At 48.0% G+C, this 21,337-nt stretch overlaps 1 protein-coding gene across 17 annotated transcripts in view; it reads right to left on the bottom strand.

Annotated features, from left to right (window-relative positions):
- The window catches only part of TTLL11 (tubulin tyrosine ligase like 11), a 197,239-nt gene that overhangs the window by 140,984 nt on the left and 34,918 nt on the right, over positions 1–21,337 (bottom strand). For all 17 annotated transcript variants that reach the window (XM_055086987.1, XM_028493556.2, XM_028493555.2 and 14 more), the window contains exon 3: positions 7,907–8,482. In XM_055086987.1, the coding sequence (XP_054942962.1) occupies positions 7,907–8,482 (576 nt within the window). The remainder of the gene's footprint in view (positions 1–7,906; positions 8,483–21,337) is intronic.

The raw sequence follows: 21,337 nt of genomic DNA on the forward strand, positions 1-21,337 counted from the left end.
GCTCCGCGGCATGTGGGATCTTCCCGGACCGGGGCACGAACCCGTGTCCCCTGCATCAGCAGGCAGACTCTCAACCACTGCGCCACCAGGGAAGCCCCAGACTCTAGCTTTATTTTCTCCCACTCACTGCTGCACATCTTGGGCTCTAACTGTGCTAAACTATTGGTAGCTCTAGGATGCTTTACTGCTCTCTGCCTTTGTGCTCTTCTACTTGAAAGACAACAACTTTATTTATCAAATATTTACTGAGCACCTACCAAACCCTAGGTACTATTCTAGGCACTGGGGATCAAACAGCAAATAAGACAAGGTATGTTTTAACTCCTGCCCTCTTAGAGCTTACATTCTAGGAGAGAGACCACAAGCAAGTGAATAATTAAAACAAGGTAAGAACGTAGAGTGTGATACAGTGGATGCAGGGGAGAGTTCGGTGGTCAGGGAAGGCCTTTCTAAGAAGGTGACATTTGTCATCCCATTTTCTTCTGGTTTGCACAGTTTCTGATGAGAACTTTTTGGTTATTCTTTGTTCCTCTGAACACAATTTGTCTCTCTAGCTGCTTTTAAGATTTTCTTATCATCACTGATTTGATTATGATAAGGCTTGGTGTATGTGTGCACACGTTTGTGTGTGTGGCCATTTCTTCAAATAGTCTTCTGTATCTTCCTTGTCTCTTCTGCTCAGGGAACTCCAATTACACGTACGTTAGATCATTGATATTGTACCATAGGTAACTCAGGGTCTGTTCATTTATTTTTCCTGTCACTTTGCTCTCTCTGTTTCGTTTTGAATCAATTCTATTGCTATGTCTTCAAGTTCGTTGATCATTTCTTCTACAGTATCTAATCTGCTGTTAATCCTGTCCAGTGAAATTTTCACTACAGATATTTTCTTCCATTTGGTTCCTAGAAGTTCCATTTGGTTCTTTTTTTAATAGCTCCATTTCTCTCTACATTAAGCTCATATTTTCCTTTAAATCTTTGTACATAGTTGTAATAGCTGTTTTAACATCTTTTTCCTACTAGTTTCATTATTTCTAATATTTATGGGTCTGTTTCTATTGATTTTCTCTTTAGGTATGGGTTATCTTTTCCTGCCTTGTGGAAAATCTAGTGGGTTTTTATTGGAAGCTGGACATTTAATGCTCAGTGTCTGGATTTTGTCCTCTTTCAAAAAGTGCTAGGTTTTTAGACAGTCAATTATTTGCAGATTATTTTGATACCTTCAAGGCCTATTATTCAAGCTTTACTAGGTTGGGCCTAGAGTAACTTTCATTCCAGGGAAGCTTCAGTCCATTGAGGCAGAACTTCTCTGGAGTCTCCATTGAATGTGTCCAGCAACCACCAAGCACTCTCCACGCTGACTCTTTGGAGCTTGAACATCTCCCTGCTCTGTGTGAGCTCTGGAAGTAGTTCAGCTTCTCAGTTCCCTGGTCATTCTTTGCTCAGCTTTGTGGATTAACCCTCCACATATGAATGGCCCAGCACTTGGCAAAGATGCACAGGGATCCCACGCAGGTTCCTGGAGCTCTTTTCCTGGTTGGGTCCCTACCTTTCAGAATTCTGCCCACAGAATCCTAGCCACCTCGGCATTCCTCGACTTTGATCTCCATTTCCTCAATTCACTGATATCACAAGGCTCTGTTTAGGTGCCCCCCTTGCCCACCTTCTGGAGATTGCCTGCAGACAGAAAGCTGAGGCAACCGTAGACACATCTTGGCTTCCCCCCCACCGCTTTCCTTGGGGATCACAGTGCATAGCTATGTGTTGTCCAAAATCTGAAAACACTTATTTCATGTATTTTGTGTGTTATTCTAGTTGTTTTCTAAAGAAGGCTAAGTCCAGTCTTTGTTACTCCATCATGACCAGAAGCAAAAGACTTGGCAGGTGACGTATGAACAGGGACTGAATGAAGTGAGCAAATAAGTTATTTGAAGAGCTGAGGAACAGCCTTCCAGGAAGGAGGAATGGCAAGAACAAAGGCCACTTCTGACAAACAGCAAAGAGTGAGCAAGAGGCAGATAGGCGATGAGGTCAGATAGAATGACAGGGGACATATCATGCAGCATCTTGTAGGCCATGGTAAGGAGCCAGGATTTTAAGTGCAATGAGAAAGCCATTGGAGAGTTTACACAGGGAAGTAATTTGATCTGACATGTTTTAAAAGAATCACTTTGGCTACAGTGAGAAAAATAGGCTACAAGCAGCAAGGGTGGGAAAAGGAACACCAATTAGGAGGCTACTGCAGTGATACAAGTACAAGGTGACGGCTGCCTAGACTGGAATGGAAGCAGGGGGAGTTGGTTAGAAGTGGTTACATTTAGGATGCATTTTAAAGTATATCTGCAAGAGCTGCTTATGGATTAAATGTGGGAAGGAGGAGAAAAGAAGAAATAAAAACTGGGGGGCGGGGGGGGGCGGGATTTAGTCTGAGTAACTGAATGCTACTCCTTTACTGAAATAGGAAAGACAGTGGGAGAGTAAGTTTGGAAGGGAAATCAAGAGTTTGATTTTGGACATGTCAGGTGTGAGATGCCCACCAGAAATCCAAGTAGAAAATTAAAGTGGGCAGTTGGATAGACCAGCGTGGAACTCAAGCAGAAGTCAAGACAGGAGATACAAATATAGGAGTCACCGGCACATAGCTGGTACTTAAAGCCACGGGGCTAGAAGAGATCGTTTAGGGAGCGATTGTAGACAAGCGAAGAGGAGCTGGGATCACCATCCCTGGCAGGCGCAGGAGAAGAGGCTGAGAAGCAGCAGCCAGTGAGATAGGAGGGAAGCCAGGAGGGTGTGGTGTCGCTTACTTTTTTCTGCTTGGCAAATTCTTCTCCACGCCTTAAGCTCCAGCTTAAGCATCTCCTCTGGGAAGCCTTCCTTGACCAGGTTAACTGGCAAAGTTAACTGCTCCCTTTTCTGTGCTCTCCCTGCATCCTGTACACGCATTTATAGCATGTATATCCTTATAGCATTTATTACTCCCACGTGGCAGTCTCCTCACTACACGGTGCACCTCTTAGGGTCAGACTGCATCTGATCCATAACCACATGTCCCACAGCTAGCTCAGGGCTTGTCTCAGTGGGTGACCAGCAAATGTGTCTAGAAGAAGAAAAAAGCTTAAAATGTCAGAAGGGGTCAAGGGAGGCTTTACAGAGAAGGTGGGATTTGAGCAGCACCTTGTCAGCGTTGAATTTCAAAAAGGAGGGAGAAGAGGAGAGAGCATGGCAGGCCAAGACAGAACAAACAGGCAGAATTGGGGAAACACCAGTGATGTCCAGGAGACGGGAATCAGCTTTGTTCGGCAGGTTCGCGGGGCTCAGGGAGAACGGGGAAGCGAGGCTGGGGCCAGGCTGGGAGGCAACCGGTGCCAGGACTTGTTTCTCAAACTGTGGTCCTTGGAGTACCGGCGTTCCATTAAGTTGGAAATGCGACTATTTCATGGTTTCCCCGTAAGTTCAAGGCACTTCTTCACAGACCAGTGTGAGAACGATTGTTGTTACAGATAACAAACAATGTAATAATAATATCATTCATTAAGGGATTCCTACCTGCTGGGTACTGTTCCACACAGCTTTCTCTCATTCAGTCTCACAACAACTGTGAGGCCGGTCCAAATACAATATTATCTCTATTTGCAGATAAGAAAACTGAGGCAGAGAAAGGTTAACTTGCCAAGCTCTCCAGGTAGAGTTGCTGGAAGGAGGAGCTGGGGTTAGCTCAAACCCAGGGCATCCGAGAACAAAACCCTTCGCCTCCTTCCTGTGGGGTGTCTGGGGCTGACGGGGAGGGAGGAGATCAAAAGAGCAAAGAAGGAAAAGGAGAAGCACCTCAGCCTTTAGGGAAGGTGCCTCCTCCCGACACTGAAGGGAAAGGATTGCCGCCAAGGAGAGAAGTGGACCCAGAGCTAGAGGAAGATAGAAACCGAGCGATGAAATTGGGAAAGAATGTCCACGAAAGCTGAGCTAGAAACCTTTCCTCTGCGTGTGCATTTCTGCCACATGGATCATCTACACCCAGACGGACCTGGCTCTTTAAGCCAGGGTCACAGAGCTGCCCTCAAGAAGACTGACAGGGGGATATCTTGCTGGGGCTGCCTGGGCAATGACGGGGGACAGGCCAGAATGACAGGGCAGCCACGTTCCTAGGCAACAGATTACAGGAAACCTGCCCACAGCCTGGCTGCGCCAGCCCCTGCTCTGGACCATCACAATTTCCCAAGTAGTTATTGCGGCTGTGATTGGAAAGGGGTCACGGTCACATGTTTAAGATAAATGTAATTTTCTTGGCTTCGAGTGTATGTCCGGGAATGCTGCAATATGGGCCAGGCCCAGGCTACAAGCAAAACGGGCGTCCATGACCAAGAAATAATTCATTATGTATGCACAGAACATTAGCGTTCACAAAGCGCTTCATCATCTTTATCTTGTGTGAGTCACACAACAACTCTGTGAGGTAGGTGAGGAAACTGAGGCACAGAGAAGTTAAGTGACTAATATAAAATCACACAGCAAGGCAATGGCAGACCATATGTTGTCCCTAAATCTTTGGGTTCCCAGTTAGTTCAGGTGCTTGAGACCCAAACTAACAAGTGTTTTAACAAGTGATAAGACTAAAGAAAGCAAGAGAGGAATCCCAGGAGAAAAAGATACTACTTTCTCAATCACTATGAATCTGAAATATACGCTAAAACAGATTTTAAACATCTAATGCTTTATACCTTCGCCTTCATTACTTCACGCTACTCCAAAGAAGGCAGGTAGGGAAGTGAGTGTAGGGGATTCACAGAGAAAGAAACAGAGGCTCAGGGTGGTGAAGAAACGTGCCCAAGGTCCCACCGCTGGGAAGAGGACGAGATCCTCCTGGAGGGTTACTTCCGGCCTTGTGCTCCTCTCCTGACCCCAGGCCTGGCAGCACTTAGTGTGGTCAAGCAGTGGAAAACGGTCACAGGGCTGTGGTTCCATTTGCTAGACATGATCTGTCCAAACCAGTGGCTCCCTCCCTGTCTGCCCTCCAGTTGGGCCCCTGGTTCCACACCACGGTCTCCGCATGCCGCCTGTCCACAGCAAGACAAGCAGCAAAACCAGCGCCCTGGCCCTCCACCCTGCACCCTCGCTGTGCCAGGGCTCTGTGGCTTGGCCACGCACGCCGGCCCACATGATACTCCTGGAATAGCTGTCACTGCCGAACAGATGTGACCACACAGTCCCCCGGGATGACCCCTGGATGCCTCCAAGTTGCAACTCTCTCCTTCGCCCTAACCTTCTGATGGCTCAAGCCGGGACTTGTTTTCTCTGGTCCTGCCTCTAAGCTCTGCCCACTTCCCCTTTCTAAGGCCCTGAGCCACCTACCTGATGGCTGAGCTAGACATCCTGCCTGGGAACAAGAACCTGGAGCCCAGTGCCTAAGGACAGATCTCCGGATGACAATTAGCCCTTCCTGGAACCCATCACTGCCTGAACTCCCCCTGCAAAGGCTTCTGCCAGCCTGCCTGAAAATCCCGCCGACGGGGGTCCAGCCGCCCGGGTCACCTCTCTGGATCTGGGGCCGCACCTTGGGACCAAGCCTCCTCTTCTGCTGCTGGAGGAACGCCCCACCCATCAGAGACGCTGCCCCACTGCCTCCCCTCCCTTCCACGCTACCCGTTTCTCTCCTGCCACAGTCTAAGGTAAAGGACCAGAAACAACGCAGATGTTCATTGCCAGAGGAACTGATAAACACGGTGTGCGTATTTACAATGGAAGACCCAGCAGTGCCGATGCAACAGCACCAACGACCCACCTCAACACAGAGCGGAAAAGAAGGTTGCAGAAGACCAGGGACTTGACGTACTATTTTTACGAAGCTCAAAACAAGCAAAGCAAAACAATATACTGCTTAGAGACACATTCACGGATAATGAAAGGATTTTTTTAAGCAAGGAAATGATAAACGTAAAATTCGGGACCATGATTACCTCGGGGTGACCAATGGGTTGGGGGAGAAGCGCAGTAATTGAGGATCTTGGGTTGGGAGGTGGGCTGGGAACGACGATTTGGTGCCTTTGCTTTGGAGCTTACATACATGTTCCATGTATTCTTTCTTATATACTAACTGCCACAGAATAACTTGAAAGATTGGACGGAGAGGGTCCCAGAGGTGTTCCTTCGTACCGTCTGTTCCCTATCCTGATTCATCCGGTGGCAGGAAACCGTGTGCCTATCGAGCGCCTGGACCCCGAGTCCCCCGCCACCACCTTCATGGCCGAAGGACCTGGAGGAATGCGCCACCCCCATTCCCAGCTCCTCCCCGCCCGCACACTGGCTTCGTCCTCTACCATCACCCTGTCCCATCGCCCCACGGGTCAGTAAGTGCAATGGACACTTTCCGTTCGGGTCTGACGCGACATCTCAGCAGCGTTTGCCATGGCTGACCCCGCCCCCCCCGCCCCCCCGCTTCTTCTCCAAGAATTGAGGCTGCTTCCTCTCCTGACATCCCTTCTATGGCTCAAGCCACTTCTTTTGGCCTCCTTTGCTGCCCCCCCTTCCCCCCGCCTGTCCCTTACTTGAATGGCAGTGCTCATGGGGGTCTCCCTGGCCTCTTCTCACCCTGTAGCCGCGCAGGGCTCAGGGACCATCTGAACACTGACGTTCCCAATCTCTCTCCTGCCCAGATCTCTCTCTCCCGAACTCCAGGCCCAGATGCCCAATGTCCACCCAACCTCCCCACCTGGATGTCACGCAGGTCCTTCAAACGCATGTTCAAGTCCAACTCCTGACCCCCCCTGCCACTACAAGCTGGTCCCCCGCCGGTGGCTTCTCTCCATCCACCCAAGCGCCAAAGGCTGGGAGTCGGTCTGGGCTCTCCCCACTCGCCCCCTGCCACCACCTCTCCACTGTCCCCCAGCCCCAGCCAATCACCAAGTCTGGCCATCCTACCTCTTCAAGGGCTCTCAAATCTATTCTCTCCAACTCCACCAAGCCCTTCTCAATCCAAGCCAGCATCCTCTCTTGCTTGTAGGAAAGCAGTCGGCTCACCAGTTCCCCCCTCCACCCCGCTCCCAGTCTCCCCACAATCCACTCTCCACCCTGCGGCCAGTTTGTTCTTTGCAACACACAAACCTGAGTGCATCGGTGCCGGGCTAGCACCCTCCTGTGGCCCCTACTGCCCGTAGCTTTCCAGGACATACCTCCTACCTATCTCTCTCACCTTATCTTCCTCATCTCCCTCCACATCTCTGCCTCAAACCCCACCCTCCAGCCATACTCACCTCTAGGGCTGCAAACATGTCTCCCCTGGGATGCTTCGCCTCCCCAGCCCTATCCAGCCTCGCCTGCTCCATCTAACTCTTACTCCAGGTTCTTAACTGCTGCTACTTGTGGGAAGTCTTCTCAGCCACCCTCATTCCCGCTCAGAAAATGTGAGACGGTCCCCCAATCTCACAGCGCCTGGCACACTTCCTACTCTATTTTAGCACTTGTGACACTTTATACTAATTGCTTTTTAACTTATTTGTCTCCCACAATAGCAGACTCTCTGCATCAGCCAGCCAGGGACCTGACTTACTGCCTTGAACAGTGCCTGGCCCCTACTAAGCAGGTGGTAAAAATTGCTAGAAGAAAGAATGAACAAATGAACGGGAGGCACTGCGTTTTCCATACATCTCGTTTGACTCTTACAAGCATCCTTTAAGGGAGGCACTCCTGGTCCCATTTTACAGGTAGGGAAATGGAAGTAACTTGCCCCAAATTACACAGCCAGCAAATAGAAAGCAGGAGGTTGGACCCTGGTTTCACACCAAAGCCCATGGCAGCAACAACCCCTCCATCCCGCTGGCCGTCCCACCCCAACCCTCATCCCACACGAGGCCAGGGAGCCCTCCAAAGGCCCGATCAAGGTCAAGAATTCAGGCTGGGAACTGGCGATGGTTACCTGGAAGCACGTGGGCCCCGGCCTCCCTGCGGGGATATCCGACTGGTAGAACACTCTGAGCTCTGGAGTCAGGGCAATGACAGTCTTAATCACCAAGGAGATGATATCAGACCAGACCTTCTTGATGTCAACACCCTTGGAAGACAACCTACAAAGAATGCTAGAAAAGGTCCTTTTGCTGCCTGTGCTAGTACTGTCCGAATGGACAAAGTTACCACTATGGATGTTCAGTGAATAGTTGGTCAAATGCATAAAGATGTGGTGCAGGTTTCTGGGGTGAGGCTCCTGGTAGGGCTCTGTACAAAACCGCGAGAGTCCGTCTTTGGCTATATAAATCTCTAAGGGCTCTAAGGACTTTAGTAGGACATACAGACGGATATCAAACTTGAGCTTGTCGATAAGGAGAGGTTTGCAGATGTACTCCTGGACCACCGCCGGCCTGCTCTGGAGGGTCCCTGCCAGGCGGATGTCACTGGGGTCTTTAATGAGGTAGATTCCGTCACCCTGACAACCACTATCAGGTTTCACAATAAAAGTGGGCTTCCAGGAGGGGTCCCCATCTTTCACCATTCGAACCTGGGGGGAGAAAAAGGATGGTTAGCACTGTATTCTTGTCCTCTCTGGTCCTCCTCGAGACACAGCAGGACCTCGTCAAATGTTTGGTGAATGACTGAAAAAAACAGGCCCCACCTATGTGAGGACTCACTCAGCACCTACCAGGGAGGTAAAAACTGTACTAGGCACTGAGACAGTGACCTAAAAGCTGCCCCCGATCTTGTCCCCCACAGTCCAGTGGATTTTCAGTCACAGGACCTGGGTTTGAATGCCAGGTCTTTGCCGGTTATTAGCTCTAACTCCGAGCGAGTCATTTAACTGATGACGGTATAGTGATGGTGATGATGATAGTCTAGCACTATCTATGATGCCTACCATGTGTGGCGGCTACATGAGGCACTTTACGTAAGTTATTTCATGTAACCCTCACAGAACATACGGTTGTTCCCTTTTCATGGTACAGGAAACCGAGACGGTACCATACTGGTGAAGAGCACAGGCCTGGGAGTCAGACGGCCTGGGCTCATATCCTGGCCCTGCTACTTACTGGGTGACCTTTGGCAAGTTACTTATCTGTCCTTCCTCGTCTGTAAAATAGGAGAAAGATTGTTCCGAGGATTAAATGAGATCATAAATGCAAAGGGCGAAGCCCACAGAAACTGACACATGAAAGGCAGCCATAAAGCCTGGCTAGTGCTATTTTTTCAAGAGGAAGTAACTTGCCGGTAGACTGAGGGGCAGAACTGGATTGGAATGTAGATCGAGGGCTCTGAGGTGCTTGCACCCTCCTCTGTACTTCCATGTCTCAGTTTCCTCGTTTTAAAAAATGGGGATATAGGACTTCCCTGGTGGCGCAGTGGTTGGGGGTCCGCCTGCCGATGCAGGGGACGCGGGTTCGAGCCCCGGTCCGGGAAGATCCCACATGCCGCGGAGCGGCTGGGCCCGTGAGCCATGGCCGCTGAGCCTGTGCGTCCGGAGCCTGTGCTCCGCAACGGGAGAGGCCGCAGCAGTGAGAGGACCGTGTACCACAAAACAAAAAGACAAAAACAAAACAAAACAAAAACCAAAAAAATGGGGATATAAAAACCTTTCCTCCCTGGGTCATTGTAAAGAGGAAATCAACTGAAATGTGCACAGGGCGGAACACAGCACTACACAGAAGGGCTGCACGGGGAGCTGTTAGTTTACCATCTATATCTCTCATTAAGTTCATCATGACTCAGCCAATCCTTTCATCTGTTGAGATCTTTTGAAACTGGATTCTGTCATCCTAAGATTTGCTCTCCTCCTAGCTCCAGGTCAGCAGGACACCCACATAATTATCCTGGGCACTTGGCCAGTGCAGTTAGTCTGGATCTGCGTGTCTGCATCACTCAACACACACCCAGTTGCCCCGGACGTTTGTCCTGGGGGACAAGCTGGAGGAAATTTAAAGGTGAATTTGAAAGAGGGAGCGGCTCTCTCTGCAGCTTCTGGTATGAAAGAGCCCCCGAACAAGCTTTCCTTCCTTTCTGAATCCTAACTCAGAGCGGTGCCAGCTTGCCCCAGAACTGGACTCGACCGGATATGCACCTTTGCTGCGTAAGCCCAACCCAGGACAACTGTGTTCTGGGTTTTACTTATCTCTGACCAGCCTATATTTCTAAGTTAAGCTTTTGCCAATTCCTTGGGCACTATCAGTTACTCCGGGCTTGTAAAAGATCTTTAACAATGGAGAAACACTTAAAGCTTTAATAATGGTCCACACCAATTGTTTCCCCTTGTCAGCAGGATTGGAGAATGGAACTTCACAGGAGATCAATGCCAGCCTCCCAGGGACCTCCACGGAGCCTTCTTTGCGACAATGACCTTGATGCTTACGTAGTTATTTAATATTCATCCGAAGCATTCATACATTTGGCCCTTTACAGTAAATATAAACGTACTGGAGAAATGGCAGTTATGGATCAGGAAGTGAAAAACGTCAAGTTTGCACTAATGGGTAATTTTTCCCTCCGGAAAGCTTTTGCTATGCTGAAGATACTAACAGTTCAATATATTATTGGCTGCAATATTTTCTCCTTTGAATTCAGTGCATATGCCTTAAATAAATTAAACTACATGGTCAATAGTCCCTGTCATTCGTTGCATTACTGAATATTTTTTCTGCTCTTTGCCAGAGTAGAGCCATACAAATCAAGGTTATTAATACTAATCGAATCATTGAATTTTTAGAACTGGAAGGATCCTCAGAGATCAATGGCATCTAATCCTCTCATAATTCAAACAGGGAAGCTGAGGCTCAGAGAGTGACATAACTTGCCTTGGGTTCCCTAACTGGCTAGTGGGAAGGTTAGGATGAGAACTGAAGTCTTTTTACCTCACGGCAGGTCCTCTGTGCCATCTTTACCTCTGCTACGGTAAAATTAAAGGTTTCTTTTCCCTGAATACTATAAGAAAGATTCTCTTAATATAGCAGACAGTATCTGAGCTCTGGCCTCACTCTGAACAGTTTGGTCCCAGAGCATGGCCTTCTTGGAACCGTATCTGTAGATCCTGAGTTTGCCAGGCCTGCCTCAATTCCAGATCTTCTGTCTGGGTTCCTGGCTTGGTCTACTACAGGCACCATTTATGGGAAAGCTTCACAGCTGTTCTGCATGTGGTTCCCAGAGCCACCAGACCCTTCAGCAACTTCTGTTTTCAAAAGAGAAAAAAGAAAAAAAATTCCAGAATTCACATTCACTTTCCTCTGAGGTTTTACTCAAGGGTGACCCCCTCCTCATGGGCCAGAATCTAAAGATAGTCTATATAACTAGGCCCCAGCCCCAGAAATTCTGATTTTCCAGATCTGGGATGAGACCTGGGCATGTGTATTTGGGAAAAAGCATTGACAGGTAATTCTGATGTTCACTCTGTTTGAGAATCGCTGGGCTAACGTGAATTGAATAAAATACAATCTGGGCCCAACACATTGAATGAAGTTTTACACATTAACGTTAGCCTGAATGTGAGGAAGACGTTCAATTGGGTTACAGCTGATGGTATCGTCAGTTTCACCCAAACGTACTCTTGGATGTGAAATTCATCATCTTGTAACCGAATGCACGGATAACTGCGAGAGATGCAAAGAGGATGCAGTGACCTGATTGCCAGGCACTCATCAGCCCTGTTGAAAATTTTTGTCTTTTACTGCCCCCTAGTGGATATTTAAGAAATGTGAGTGGGAAAGACCCCCCTTCAAAATTCGACTCTTCTTAGCAGTAAGACACTCTATTAAGATGTTAAAATATGATATTTGTCTTTCTCTGTCTGACTTATATGTGGAACCTTAAAAAAAGCTACAAATGAACTTATCTACAAAATAGAGATAGAGTTACAGATGTAGAAAACAAACTTATGGTTACCAGGGGGTAAGGGGGCGGGGAGGGATAAATTGGGAGATTGGGATTGACATATACACACTACTATATATAAAATAGATAACTAATAAGAACCTGCTGTATAGCACAGGGAACTCTACTCAATACTCTGTAATGACCTATATGGGGAAAGACTCTAAAAAAGGAGTTGAGAGATAGATAGATAGATGTATATAACTGATTCACTTTGCTGTACACCTGAAACTAACACAACACTGTGAATCAGCTATACTCCAACAAAAACTTTTTTAAAAGAAGACGTTAAAATAGTCTTAAGGAAGCACCACCACAAAAAGTTCCCTCCGTCTTACTGTTAAGGTAAGCTCATACTTTGAATGAACTCATCTCCAAAATGCCATGGTTGGCCAAGGTCATGCTCAGTTCTTATGCTGTCTGTCCCTTAAATATATTTCAAGTGTTCTCCCTAATACACAGATTGGCCTACCTGTTAAAATTCTCTCAGTCTGTATAAAACTTTTAAAATCATGGGCACCATGAGTATAAAATCCTGTAAGTATATACCACATAAAATTAGCAACTTTTATATTCTTCACTGTGTGTTTTTTTGTATTTTCCAAACTTACCATTAGGAAAAAAATACAATCTGGCAACAGTAGGTAGCAGCAAGTATCTCTAATTATATTTTCATAAGGAATAGCTTTTGGCGAACAAATATCTGAACGCCCATGTTCATTGCAGCATTACTGACAACAGCCAAAAGGTGGGAGAAACCCAAATGTCAATTGACAGATGAATGGATAAACAAAATGTGGTACATACATACAATTGAGTATTATTCAGCTATAAACAGGAAGGAAATTCTGACATATGCTACAATGAAACTTGAAGACATTACACTAAGTGAAAGAAGCCATCACACAAAAGGACAGATACTATATGGTTCCACTTGTATGAGGTACCTACAGTAGTCAGATTCATAGAGACAGAAAGTGGAATGGTGGTTACCAAAGACTGGGAGTAGGAAGGAATGGGGAGTGAGTGTGTGATAGGTAGAGCTTCAGTCTGGGAAGATGGAAAAAGTTCCGGAGACGGATGACGGTTATGGTTGTACAACAATATGAATACACTTAATACTACTGAACTGTACACTTAAAAATGGTAAAGATGGTAAATTTTACATTATGCATATTTTACCACTTTAAGTTGTTTAAAAATTTAATTAAAAAAAGAAAAGAAATAGCTTTTGGTGAGGTAGAAAGAATACTGAAGTGAAAACCAGAAGATCTGGATTCTAGTCCCAATTCAGACAGGTAATTTCTGACTGTGTGACTGTGAGAAAGTCACCTAACCTCCTGGGCTTCGTTGTACTAACCTATACAATAAAGGGGGTCACACTGAGGTCCCTGGCTTCTGCCAGCCAACAGGTTCTGAACAATGATTTATCTTGACATCACCACAGTGGAAGGCTGTGTTACAAACATGCAAGTGACATTAATCAGCAGAGGGTTGATGCTGGGCTGCTGGGATCAGCGCATTGGGATGATCTCCAGGAGCAGGAGCTCTGGATGGGAGATTTATGAGGCACTTGAGGAAGTCAGCTGGGCATCTGGGAGAAGCAAGCTAAAATATTTCAGAAGAGAAATTCACCACCGAATACCAAGCCACAAAACATCATTAGCAGCGAGGGGCAGGTAGGAGGACAATTGCTGAAGAAATACCATGTCTGCAATACCAGGGAAGTCAAAGCCAGTTAGAGCAGTCCTCTGTCACACGGGTGGATTTGCATCCAGCCTTAGCAACTGAGACCCTTGGGGTCACGGACACGGGGATCTTCGGCAAAAACAAGCCTCTGGTAGACAAGCAGATGTCACAAAGTACATGCTGGACAGGGGGCAGGGAGCAGCCCCTTCCAGCCTCAGCCAAGACAGCCTCGCACCTGGTGGGGGCAAATTCCTACTCCCAGTGTGCCAGGCGATTTCTGAGGCAGGCGAGAAGGAGGCGCTCTACAGTCAGGTTTCCGAGGGCCAGGCAGGAAGGGGCAGGGTGGGAGATAGACAGGTGAGGCGGGGAGGAAGAACAGGTAACGTGCTGCCGGGGTGGGGTTTTGCGAAGGCAGGAGAGAGCTACATATGTTCCGATGGCTGGGGAACAGCCAGCAAGTGGAGTGGGAAGCGCCCCGGAAATCCCACTCGGGAGATTTACAGGGGCCAGATCACCACAGCAAAAACAACAACATTAGCACACACCAACGGGGACTTCTTATGGGTCAGGTGCTGTTCGAAGTATTATCTCATTTAACCCTCTACAACTCTATTTTACAGATAAGGAAACAGAGGCCCAGAGAGGTTAAGTAACTTGCCAAAGGTCACACAGCCTAAAGGACGTGGAACCAGGTTTTGAATTCAGGCAGTCAGTTTCCTGAGCCCATGTCTAGAATGAATGCGGGATGTGTGGGGAGTAGGGCAATGGAAGAAGATCAAGCTTGGGGAGGAGGCAGGGCCTGATTGGAAGGGTCTTGAATATCATTTTAGGGGAGTTTGGACAATGTCCCGAAGTGATGGTGAGCCCCTGAAGGGTTCTGAGAACTTAATTACACAACTTGATGTGTTCCGGAGAAACATCCCTCTGGCTGGACTGGAGTGGGTAGACATGGTGGGCAGAGAGGACGAGCCTGAATGGACGCCGGCAGGGGGGCTAGGAGGAAGGAGAGAGGTCTGGCGTGGTCAGGCCCCCGGATGATGGAGGAAGCCTCCGTGATGGGCCAGGTTATACAGGGAAAGTACGGAGAGGGAGAGATGAACCTGGGAACGCAAGGCGGGAACGGGCAGAAAAGATTCCCAGACACCTTGTGTTTGTACTTGATCTGTAGGCAACTAGTGGAGTTTCAACCACTGGGTGACATGGCACCCATATCACTCTGGCGTCCGTGAGGAGGACGGTTTGGCAGGGAGGAGACTAGTTGCAGGAAGATACAGGGCCATCCAAGGCCCGAGGGCCTGAGCTGGGCAGTGGCGCCAGGGCTGGGAGGCGGAAATGGTACAGAGGTGGATTCGGGGGCGGCTGGTGGCTGGATGGAGGTGAAGGGGAAAGAGAGGGTTGTCAGCAGGGTGGGGGGATGGTACCATTTACAGATTTAGGGGACACAGGAAGAGGAGCGGGTCTGGGGTTGCGGGGAGGGGGGAGATGAGCAGCTCACCTCATTGACTACTTGAGCACCTGCAGCCACAAAGCCAGTTTAGGATTTTACATCACCTCCTCCCTCAAGCCGCTCACTGTTCATGGGAACAGGGCTGTGTGGTCCAATCTCTCATAGAGATGGTTAATGTTGATACTGAGACTCTCCCCGTATTAGCAAAAATAACAACTGCGGTCTGGCAGGCCCGAGACTCCGAGATTAAACTCAGACATGGAATATGGTGAACTGAAGGAAGCGTATCCAAAGAAACCCCTCAGGCCAGTGGTTAGTAGGGGAGCTCTATGGGCCCCATGGGAGTAACTATCACTGCACCTGTCAAACACTCCCCCACTCCCTGGCTTTCCAAGAGGTCCAATTAAGAAAACCTAAATGGTAAAACAAAAACAAACAACAACAACCAAAAAAGCCTGTTTGTTTTATCGCTGATGAGTGTCCTGGATTTACTTGAACAGTTTAAAAGAAATAACGTTAATTATGCCCAAGGAAGTACAGCTGAGCACTCACGTGCAACCCCTCAGCTGCGTGGCTTAAAAGGCCCTCCTTCCTTGGGCAGCCAAAGCTCAGGGGCACCTGAGCAGCCTCATTTCCGGCCCCTCCCGCCCACCCCTCTGCACGCCGCTAAGCCTTGCCTTCCCCGGCCTCCCTCCCTCTTCTTCGCCTGCAGGGCTCCGGCTCAGCACCAAAGGCCCAGCTCAAAGATTCCCACTGAGAATCCTTTCCTAGCCCATAACCCTCCAGAACGGCCCCTTGAGTCTGTCCTCTGTGCTCCCATGGCTGTGACATCTTAACCCGTCCGTGGGAAACATCCCCATCACAGTGTAATGTGCCTGCGTGTATGTCTTGAGGTCTATAGCTATGGTGTATTACAGTTGCATCTTTAAGTATATTGTGGGAGCTAAGAACACGGACTCTGCCTGCAGTGCTCCGAAGCCCAGCGCTGCTGCCCCTTACTAGCTGTGGAACCCTCGACAGTTTTCTGACCTCTCTATGCCTCGGTTTGCTCAGCTGGACAATGGGAGTAAGAGCAGAGCCTCTGCCGTGGGGTTGTTGTGAGGATTACACGAGTTAAAGAATGTGACTCGCCAAGGCTAACATATGGTGGGCTATTACTATTACTGTTATTATCTCTCTCCCATTTGACTATGAGCTCCTTGACGATAAAGACCAAGCCTTATTTTACTCACTAGTCCCAGAAAAGCGGGTGCTCAATAACCATTTCCTGAAATGAAATTATGAGGAAGCTTGATTACTATGGCATTTATGAACCCCAGGGACATTCGTTAGTACATACCTAACTAATGATTGCCAGATAAACGAACTTCTCCTGTAGAAACAAAGTTATCTTAATGAGAAAGAGGAAAGGGAAAAATGACCATTTGTAGAACCCATGTTCTGTGTTCTGTGCTTTACAGCCATGAGCTACCGAATCTTCACAACAACCCTGCAAGGAACTAGAGGCTCAGAGAGGTGGAGTCCCAGGGCCGACGTCACACAGCTAACAAGCATAAAGTTATCATTTGAAACCAAGTTGGTCAGAGTCTAAAGTCTGAGATCTTTCCGTGACAACCATGTTCTTTGGGAAAACTCCAAGCAGTTGAACTTCTGTTTAATAGGTAGAATGAGGAAAGAGAGAGTTGTGGGAAAGCAAAGTGACAGCCCAGCTGACAGGGCTCAACTCGCCTTTGCCGGGGCCCCCAGGGTTAGAAGAGGGCTTCTCTACAGCCCCAGAGCTGCCTTGTGCCTCCACACCCAGCCTGCACGCCGGGAACCATCACGCACTCACACACACACACACACACACACACACACTTTACAAACAAACTGGAGACTTGCCCAGGGCCACACTGCTAGTGGCAGAGGCAGTCCTAAAACATAAAATCTCCAGATTTCCAACCCAAAGTTCTTTCTACACTAATGGATTCGGCATCTGAACAGGTCTTTCGAAGAGTCCTTGGGAGTAAGTCCTCTCTCGAAGTAACATCACATTTGTTTGGTGTTATAATAAATTTCACTGCTTTCCAGAGAAATCACCTTACTTAATCCTCGAATCTCCATTCTGGGGCGAATGAGGAAACTGAGGCCCAGAGTGTAAAGTCAGAAGCCTGCAGTCACCCAGCTAGAAGGCAGAACCGAAGCAGCAGCCCTGGGCTCACCTGTCCTTTCTTTTGAAGATGGTCTCCAATTTGCCTGGAAGGCAGACACGGTATCACTGGGCTGCTAGGGAGGCCGGCGCTTCTGATGATGAGAGAGGGCCTCTCCACCAGCTTTGCCCCAAACCCAGCCTGTTGTCAGCGTAAAGTAACGGATCCCCCTTTTAGTGGACAGCAACTTTATGTGGGCCATAATCTATCCATCATTAGTGAGCAATCAGAAAGCCGCTCTGGATAGAACACACCTGGGACTATAAAACCTGCTTCATAGGAAGGAACCCGTCATTTCAGGAAAACTGCCCATTCTCCTCTCGGGTCTGCCCTCAACACCGACCCCTTATTGCTAGAGCTGAGTGAGGAGAGTGGGAACACGAGGACAGCCGGCTCACTGCCTGGCCTCCCCCACCCGCTCCCCAACTCCCTCTTATCCCCGAACACGTGGGCTCCAACCAGGCCGGCTGAGGACGAGCCTGAAGCTGCAGCCTACGGGCCTTGGGGATCCCTGAGCACACGGGCGCCCCCAGGCTGCAGCTGCCCTTCACCTCCACCAGGTCCCTGTGCTTGAGTGTCTGTGGGGAGCCCCAGAGCCGGGGCAAGGGGTTCCAATCTCCTAGACACTGCCTAGCTGGGCGACCCTGGCCAAGCTGCTTAACCTGTCTGCATTCGGTGTCCTTACCTGTAAAACTGGAAGAATAGGGCCTGCTTCCTATGGATACTGGGAGGATTAAATAATGTCTTCCATTTGTACTTAACACAGTATCAGTTTTTATTGCTTCATTTTACTTCATTTTTATCATTCTGCCTCGGTTCCCTGATCATCCTCCAGATTCCCTACTGAGGCTCATCCCCGACCTACTTGGCTGTAGTCTGAACGCCTGCCTGTGCCGCCCACGGCGCTGCCCTTGGTGACCGGGCCTGTCCCTGACCCTCGGCTGTCGGCTGGTCCCCTTGGATGGTAGCCTCACATCTCCGTGCTCCTGTGTGGGTCACCCCAGCAGAGTCCCTGGCCTCACCAGCTTCACACCACCCCCTTCCTCTCTTCCCCACAGTTTCCTACTGAGATTCCAGAGGGCATCCCAGCTGATCCCACCTGGAACACACAACACTCGATTGCTGAGTAAGCCCCCTTGCAGCTAAACACATTTCTCCAATACTGAGGGTTTCCTGCTAATGAATGGGCTAAATACACACACCTCCAAATACATACAACCACGTTATAATCAAAAGCGCCTCAGACCACCAGCCCTAGCTTTATCCTGCTTCCCAACACCACAGTCCTTACTTCTGTCCCTTGCATTCTTGCCACACTTTACAATGAACTTTAAAAAAATACAAGAAGATCAACGTCATACTTTGCAACACTCAGACCAGGTGTCCTCCCCCCCCCCCCCCCCCCCCCCCCCCCCCCCCCACCCCCCCGCCGCCGCCGGAGGTGCAGGTCTGAGGCACAGCCCGAGGCTTAGAGAGCAAAACCCCTCTGGCTACTAGGCTGTTCTGTATCCTCCCCACCCCCCCCCCACCCCCAGATGTTCTTTAGGCTAAAACAGCATAGGCTGTTTGCAGTATTGATGAGCGCGAAAGGTCAGGCTAGGCATGTCCGGATGTATCCATGAGATCCAGTCCTACAAGATGGGTAATAGCATTTTCACTTTTATACTTTGTAACCAGAGGTTTCCCCCCACCCTCCGAGACCCTACAAAAAAGAAGCTGAGTTAACTGCTGACTCCTCAAGGACAGGGAAGATGACTCCCGCATGTCTAGATTTCCCTGCCCCATCCTGTCCCCACCTAGCAGGGAACCTGGACGGTGTGAGACTCAGCAAACGCTGGTTGGAACCCGACTCACCGTCTCACTTTGTTCAATGTTGTTGCGTTTGGTCCGGGATCACAGGAAACATGACTTCAAATGCTAATCCTGAGTGATTTCATCTGAGCCCGGGACTTCAGTTCCATACGCCCTGGATGCAGCTGACTCCCTGTTTTCTGTCTCTGGCACACACTTCTCTCTTGGGCTCCAGTCCCATGTAATTAGACATCTCCACAGGCACCACAAATTCCACGTGGCCAGTACTAATCCATTGTCTCTCTCCTCACATCTACTCCTCCTGTGCTCTCTGTATCAGTAAATAGTACCATGTCCCCAGGCCAGAAATCTGGGAGTCACCCTAGTTTCTACCTTCCCCCACATCACCCACCCGCACCCAGTCCCCCAATTCTGACATTTCTCCTTCTTTACACATTGTACCGACCTCAACTCCTCTCGTGTTCCTCAACTATTAATACTGGAAGAGCTTCCTAAGTCACCTGAAGCACTGCAATCCAGGCTCTGTGCTGGCTGGTCCCATGTATGCTTTTCAATCCTTACAAGCAACCCTATGAGGTAGGCATTAAAGGGTGAGTCAGATGAAATTGCTATTTTTGTAGGTCCAAAACAGCCATAGGGATATCAGCAATTTCATATGGTCCAACCTAATACTGTTATCGCCACCCTATCACAGGTGAGGAAACTGGGACTTAAAGGGTAAGTTATTTCCCCAAGGCCAGACAGGTTGTACTGTAGGGGGCCAGAATCTGAACGCAGGTGTGGGTTCAAAACCCCAGAGGCTATACTTTTTCTGCTAAACCGTATCATCTCTCAGGGTTCATGTACCAGTTCTAAGAGGAAAGCTCACCACTTAACGTTTTAAAATGTAATTAATATTAATATAGAATAACTACCATTTATGTGCACCTACCATATGCCTTACATTCATTACTTTACTTAATCCCCACAGCTATGCTCTGAGAAATCTACTAATATTGATTTTTCTTTCTTATTTTTTTTTAATTTTAAAAGCTGTTTTTACTATGTGTTCTTGGGCAAAGCACCTAAGTTCTCTGCCTCAGTTTCCTCATGGATATGATGGGGATAATATATCTACCTCACAGGGGATATCTTGAGGACTGAATGAGTTCATGCAGCAGTTCCCAACCTTTTTGGCACCAGGGACCGTTTTCGTGGAAGACAATTTTTCCACAGACCGGGGTTCGGGGAGGTGCTTTCGGGATGATTCAAGCACATTACATTTATTGTGCACTTTATTTCTATTTTATTACATTGTAATATGTAATGAAATAATTATACAACTCATCATTATGCAGAATCAGTGGGAGCCCTGAGCTTGTTTTCACTTGCCACTCACTGATAGGGTTTTTTTTTTTAAACATCTTCATTGGAGTATAATTGCTTTACAATGGTGTGTTAGTTTCTGCTTTATAACAAAGTGAATCAGCTATACATATACATATGTCCCCATATCTCTTCCCTCCTGCGTCTCCCTCCCTCCCACCCTCCCTATCCCACCCCTCTAGGCGGTCACAAAGCACCGAGCTGATCTCCCTGTGCAGGTTTCTCTTTTCAGGGCATCTTTCTGTTGTCTTCCTAAGGAACGACATGGCTACGATCCGACTTTTCTTAGATTCCATATATATGTGCTAGCATACAATAGTTTTTTCTCTTTCTGACTTACTTCACTCTGTATGACAGACTCTAGGTCCATCCACCTCACTACAAATAACTCAGTTTCGTTTCTTTTTATGGCTGAGTAATATTCCATTGTATATATGTGCCACATCTTCTTCATCCATTCATCTGCTGATGGACACTTCGGTTGTTTCCATGTCCTGGCTATTTTAAATAGAGCTGCAATGAACATTTTGGTACGTGACTCTTTTTGAATTATGGTTTCCTCAGGGTATATGCCCAGTAGTGGGATTTCTGGGTCGTATGGTAGTTCTATTTTTAGTTTTTTAAGGAAAGTCCATACTGTTCTCCATATTTACATATTTACATACATACTGCATCCATTTACATTCCCATCAACAGTGCAGGAGGGTTCCCTTTTCTCCACACCCTCTCCAGCATTTATTGTTTCTAGATTTTTTGATGATGGCCATTCTGACTGGTGTGAGATGATATCTCATTGTAGTTTTGATTAGCATTTCTCTAATGATTAGTGATATTGAGCATTCTTTCATGTGTTTGTTGGCAATCTGTATATCTTCTTTGGAGAAATGTCTATTTAGGTCTTCTGCCCATTTTTGGATTGGGTTGTTTGTTTTTTTGTTATTGAGCTGCATGAGTTGCTTACAAATTTTGGAGATTAATCCTTTGTCAGTTGCTTCATTTGCAA

This window comes from Physeter macrocephalus, chromosome 9, assembly GCF_002837175.3.
Source record: "Physeter macrocephalus isolate SW-GA chromosome 9, ASM283717v5, whole genome shotgun sequence".
Classification (NCBI taxonomy): Eukaryota; Metazoa; Chordata; class Mammalia; order Artiodactyla; family Physeteridae; genus Physeter; species Physeter macrocephalus.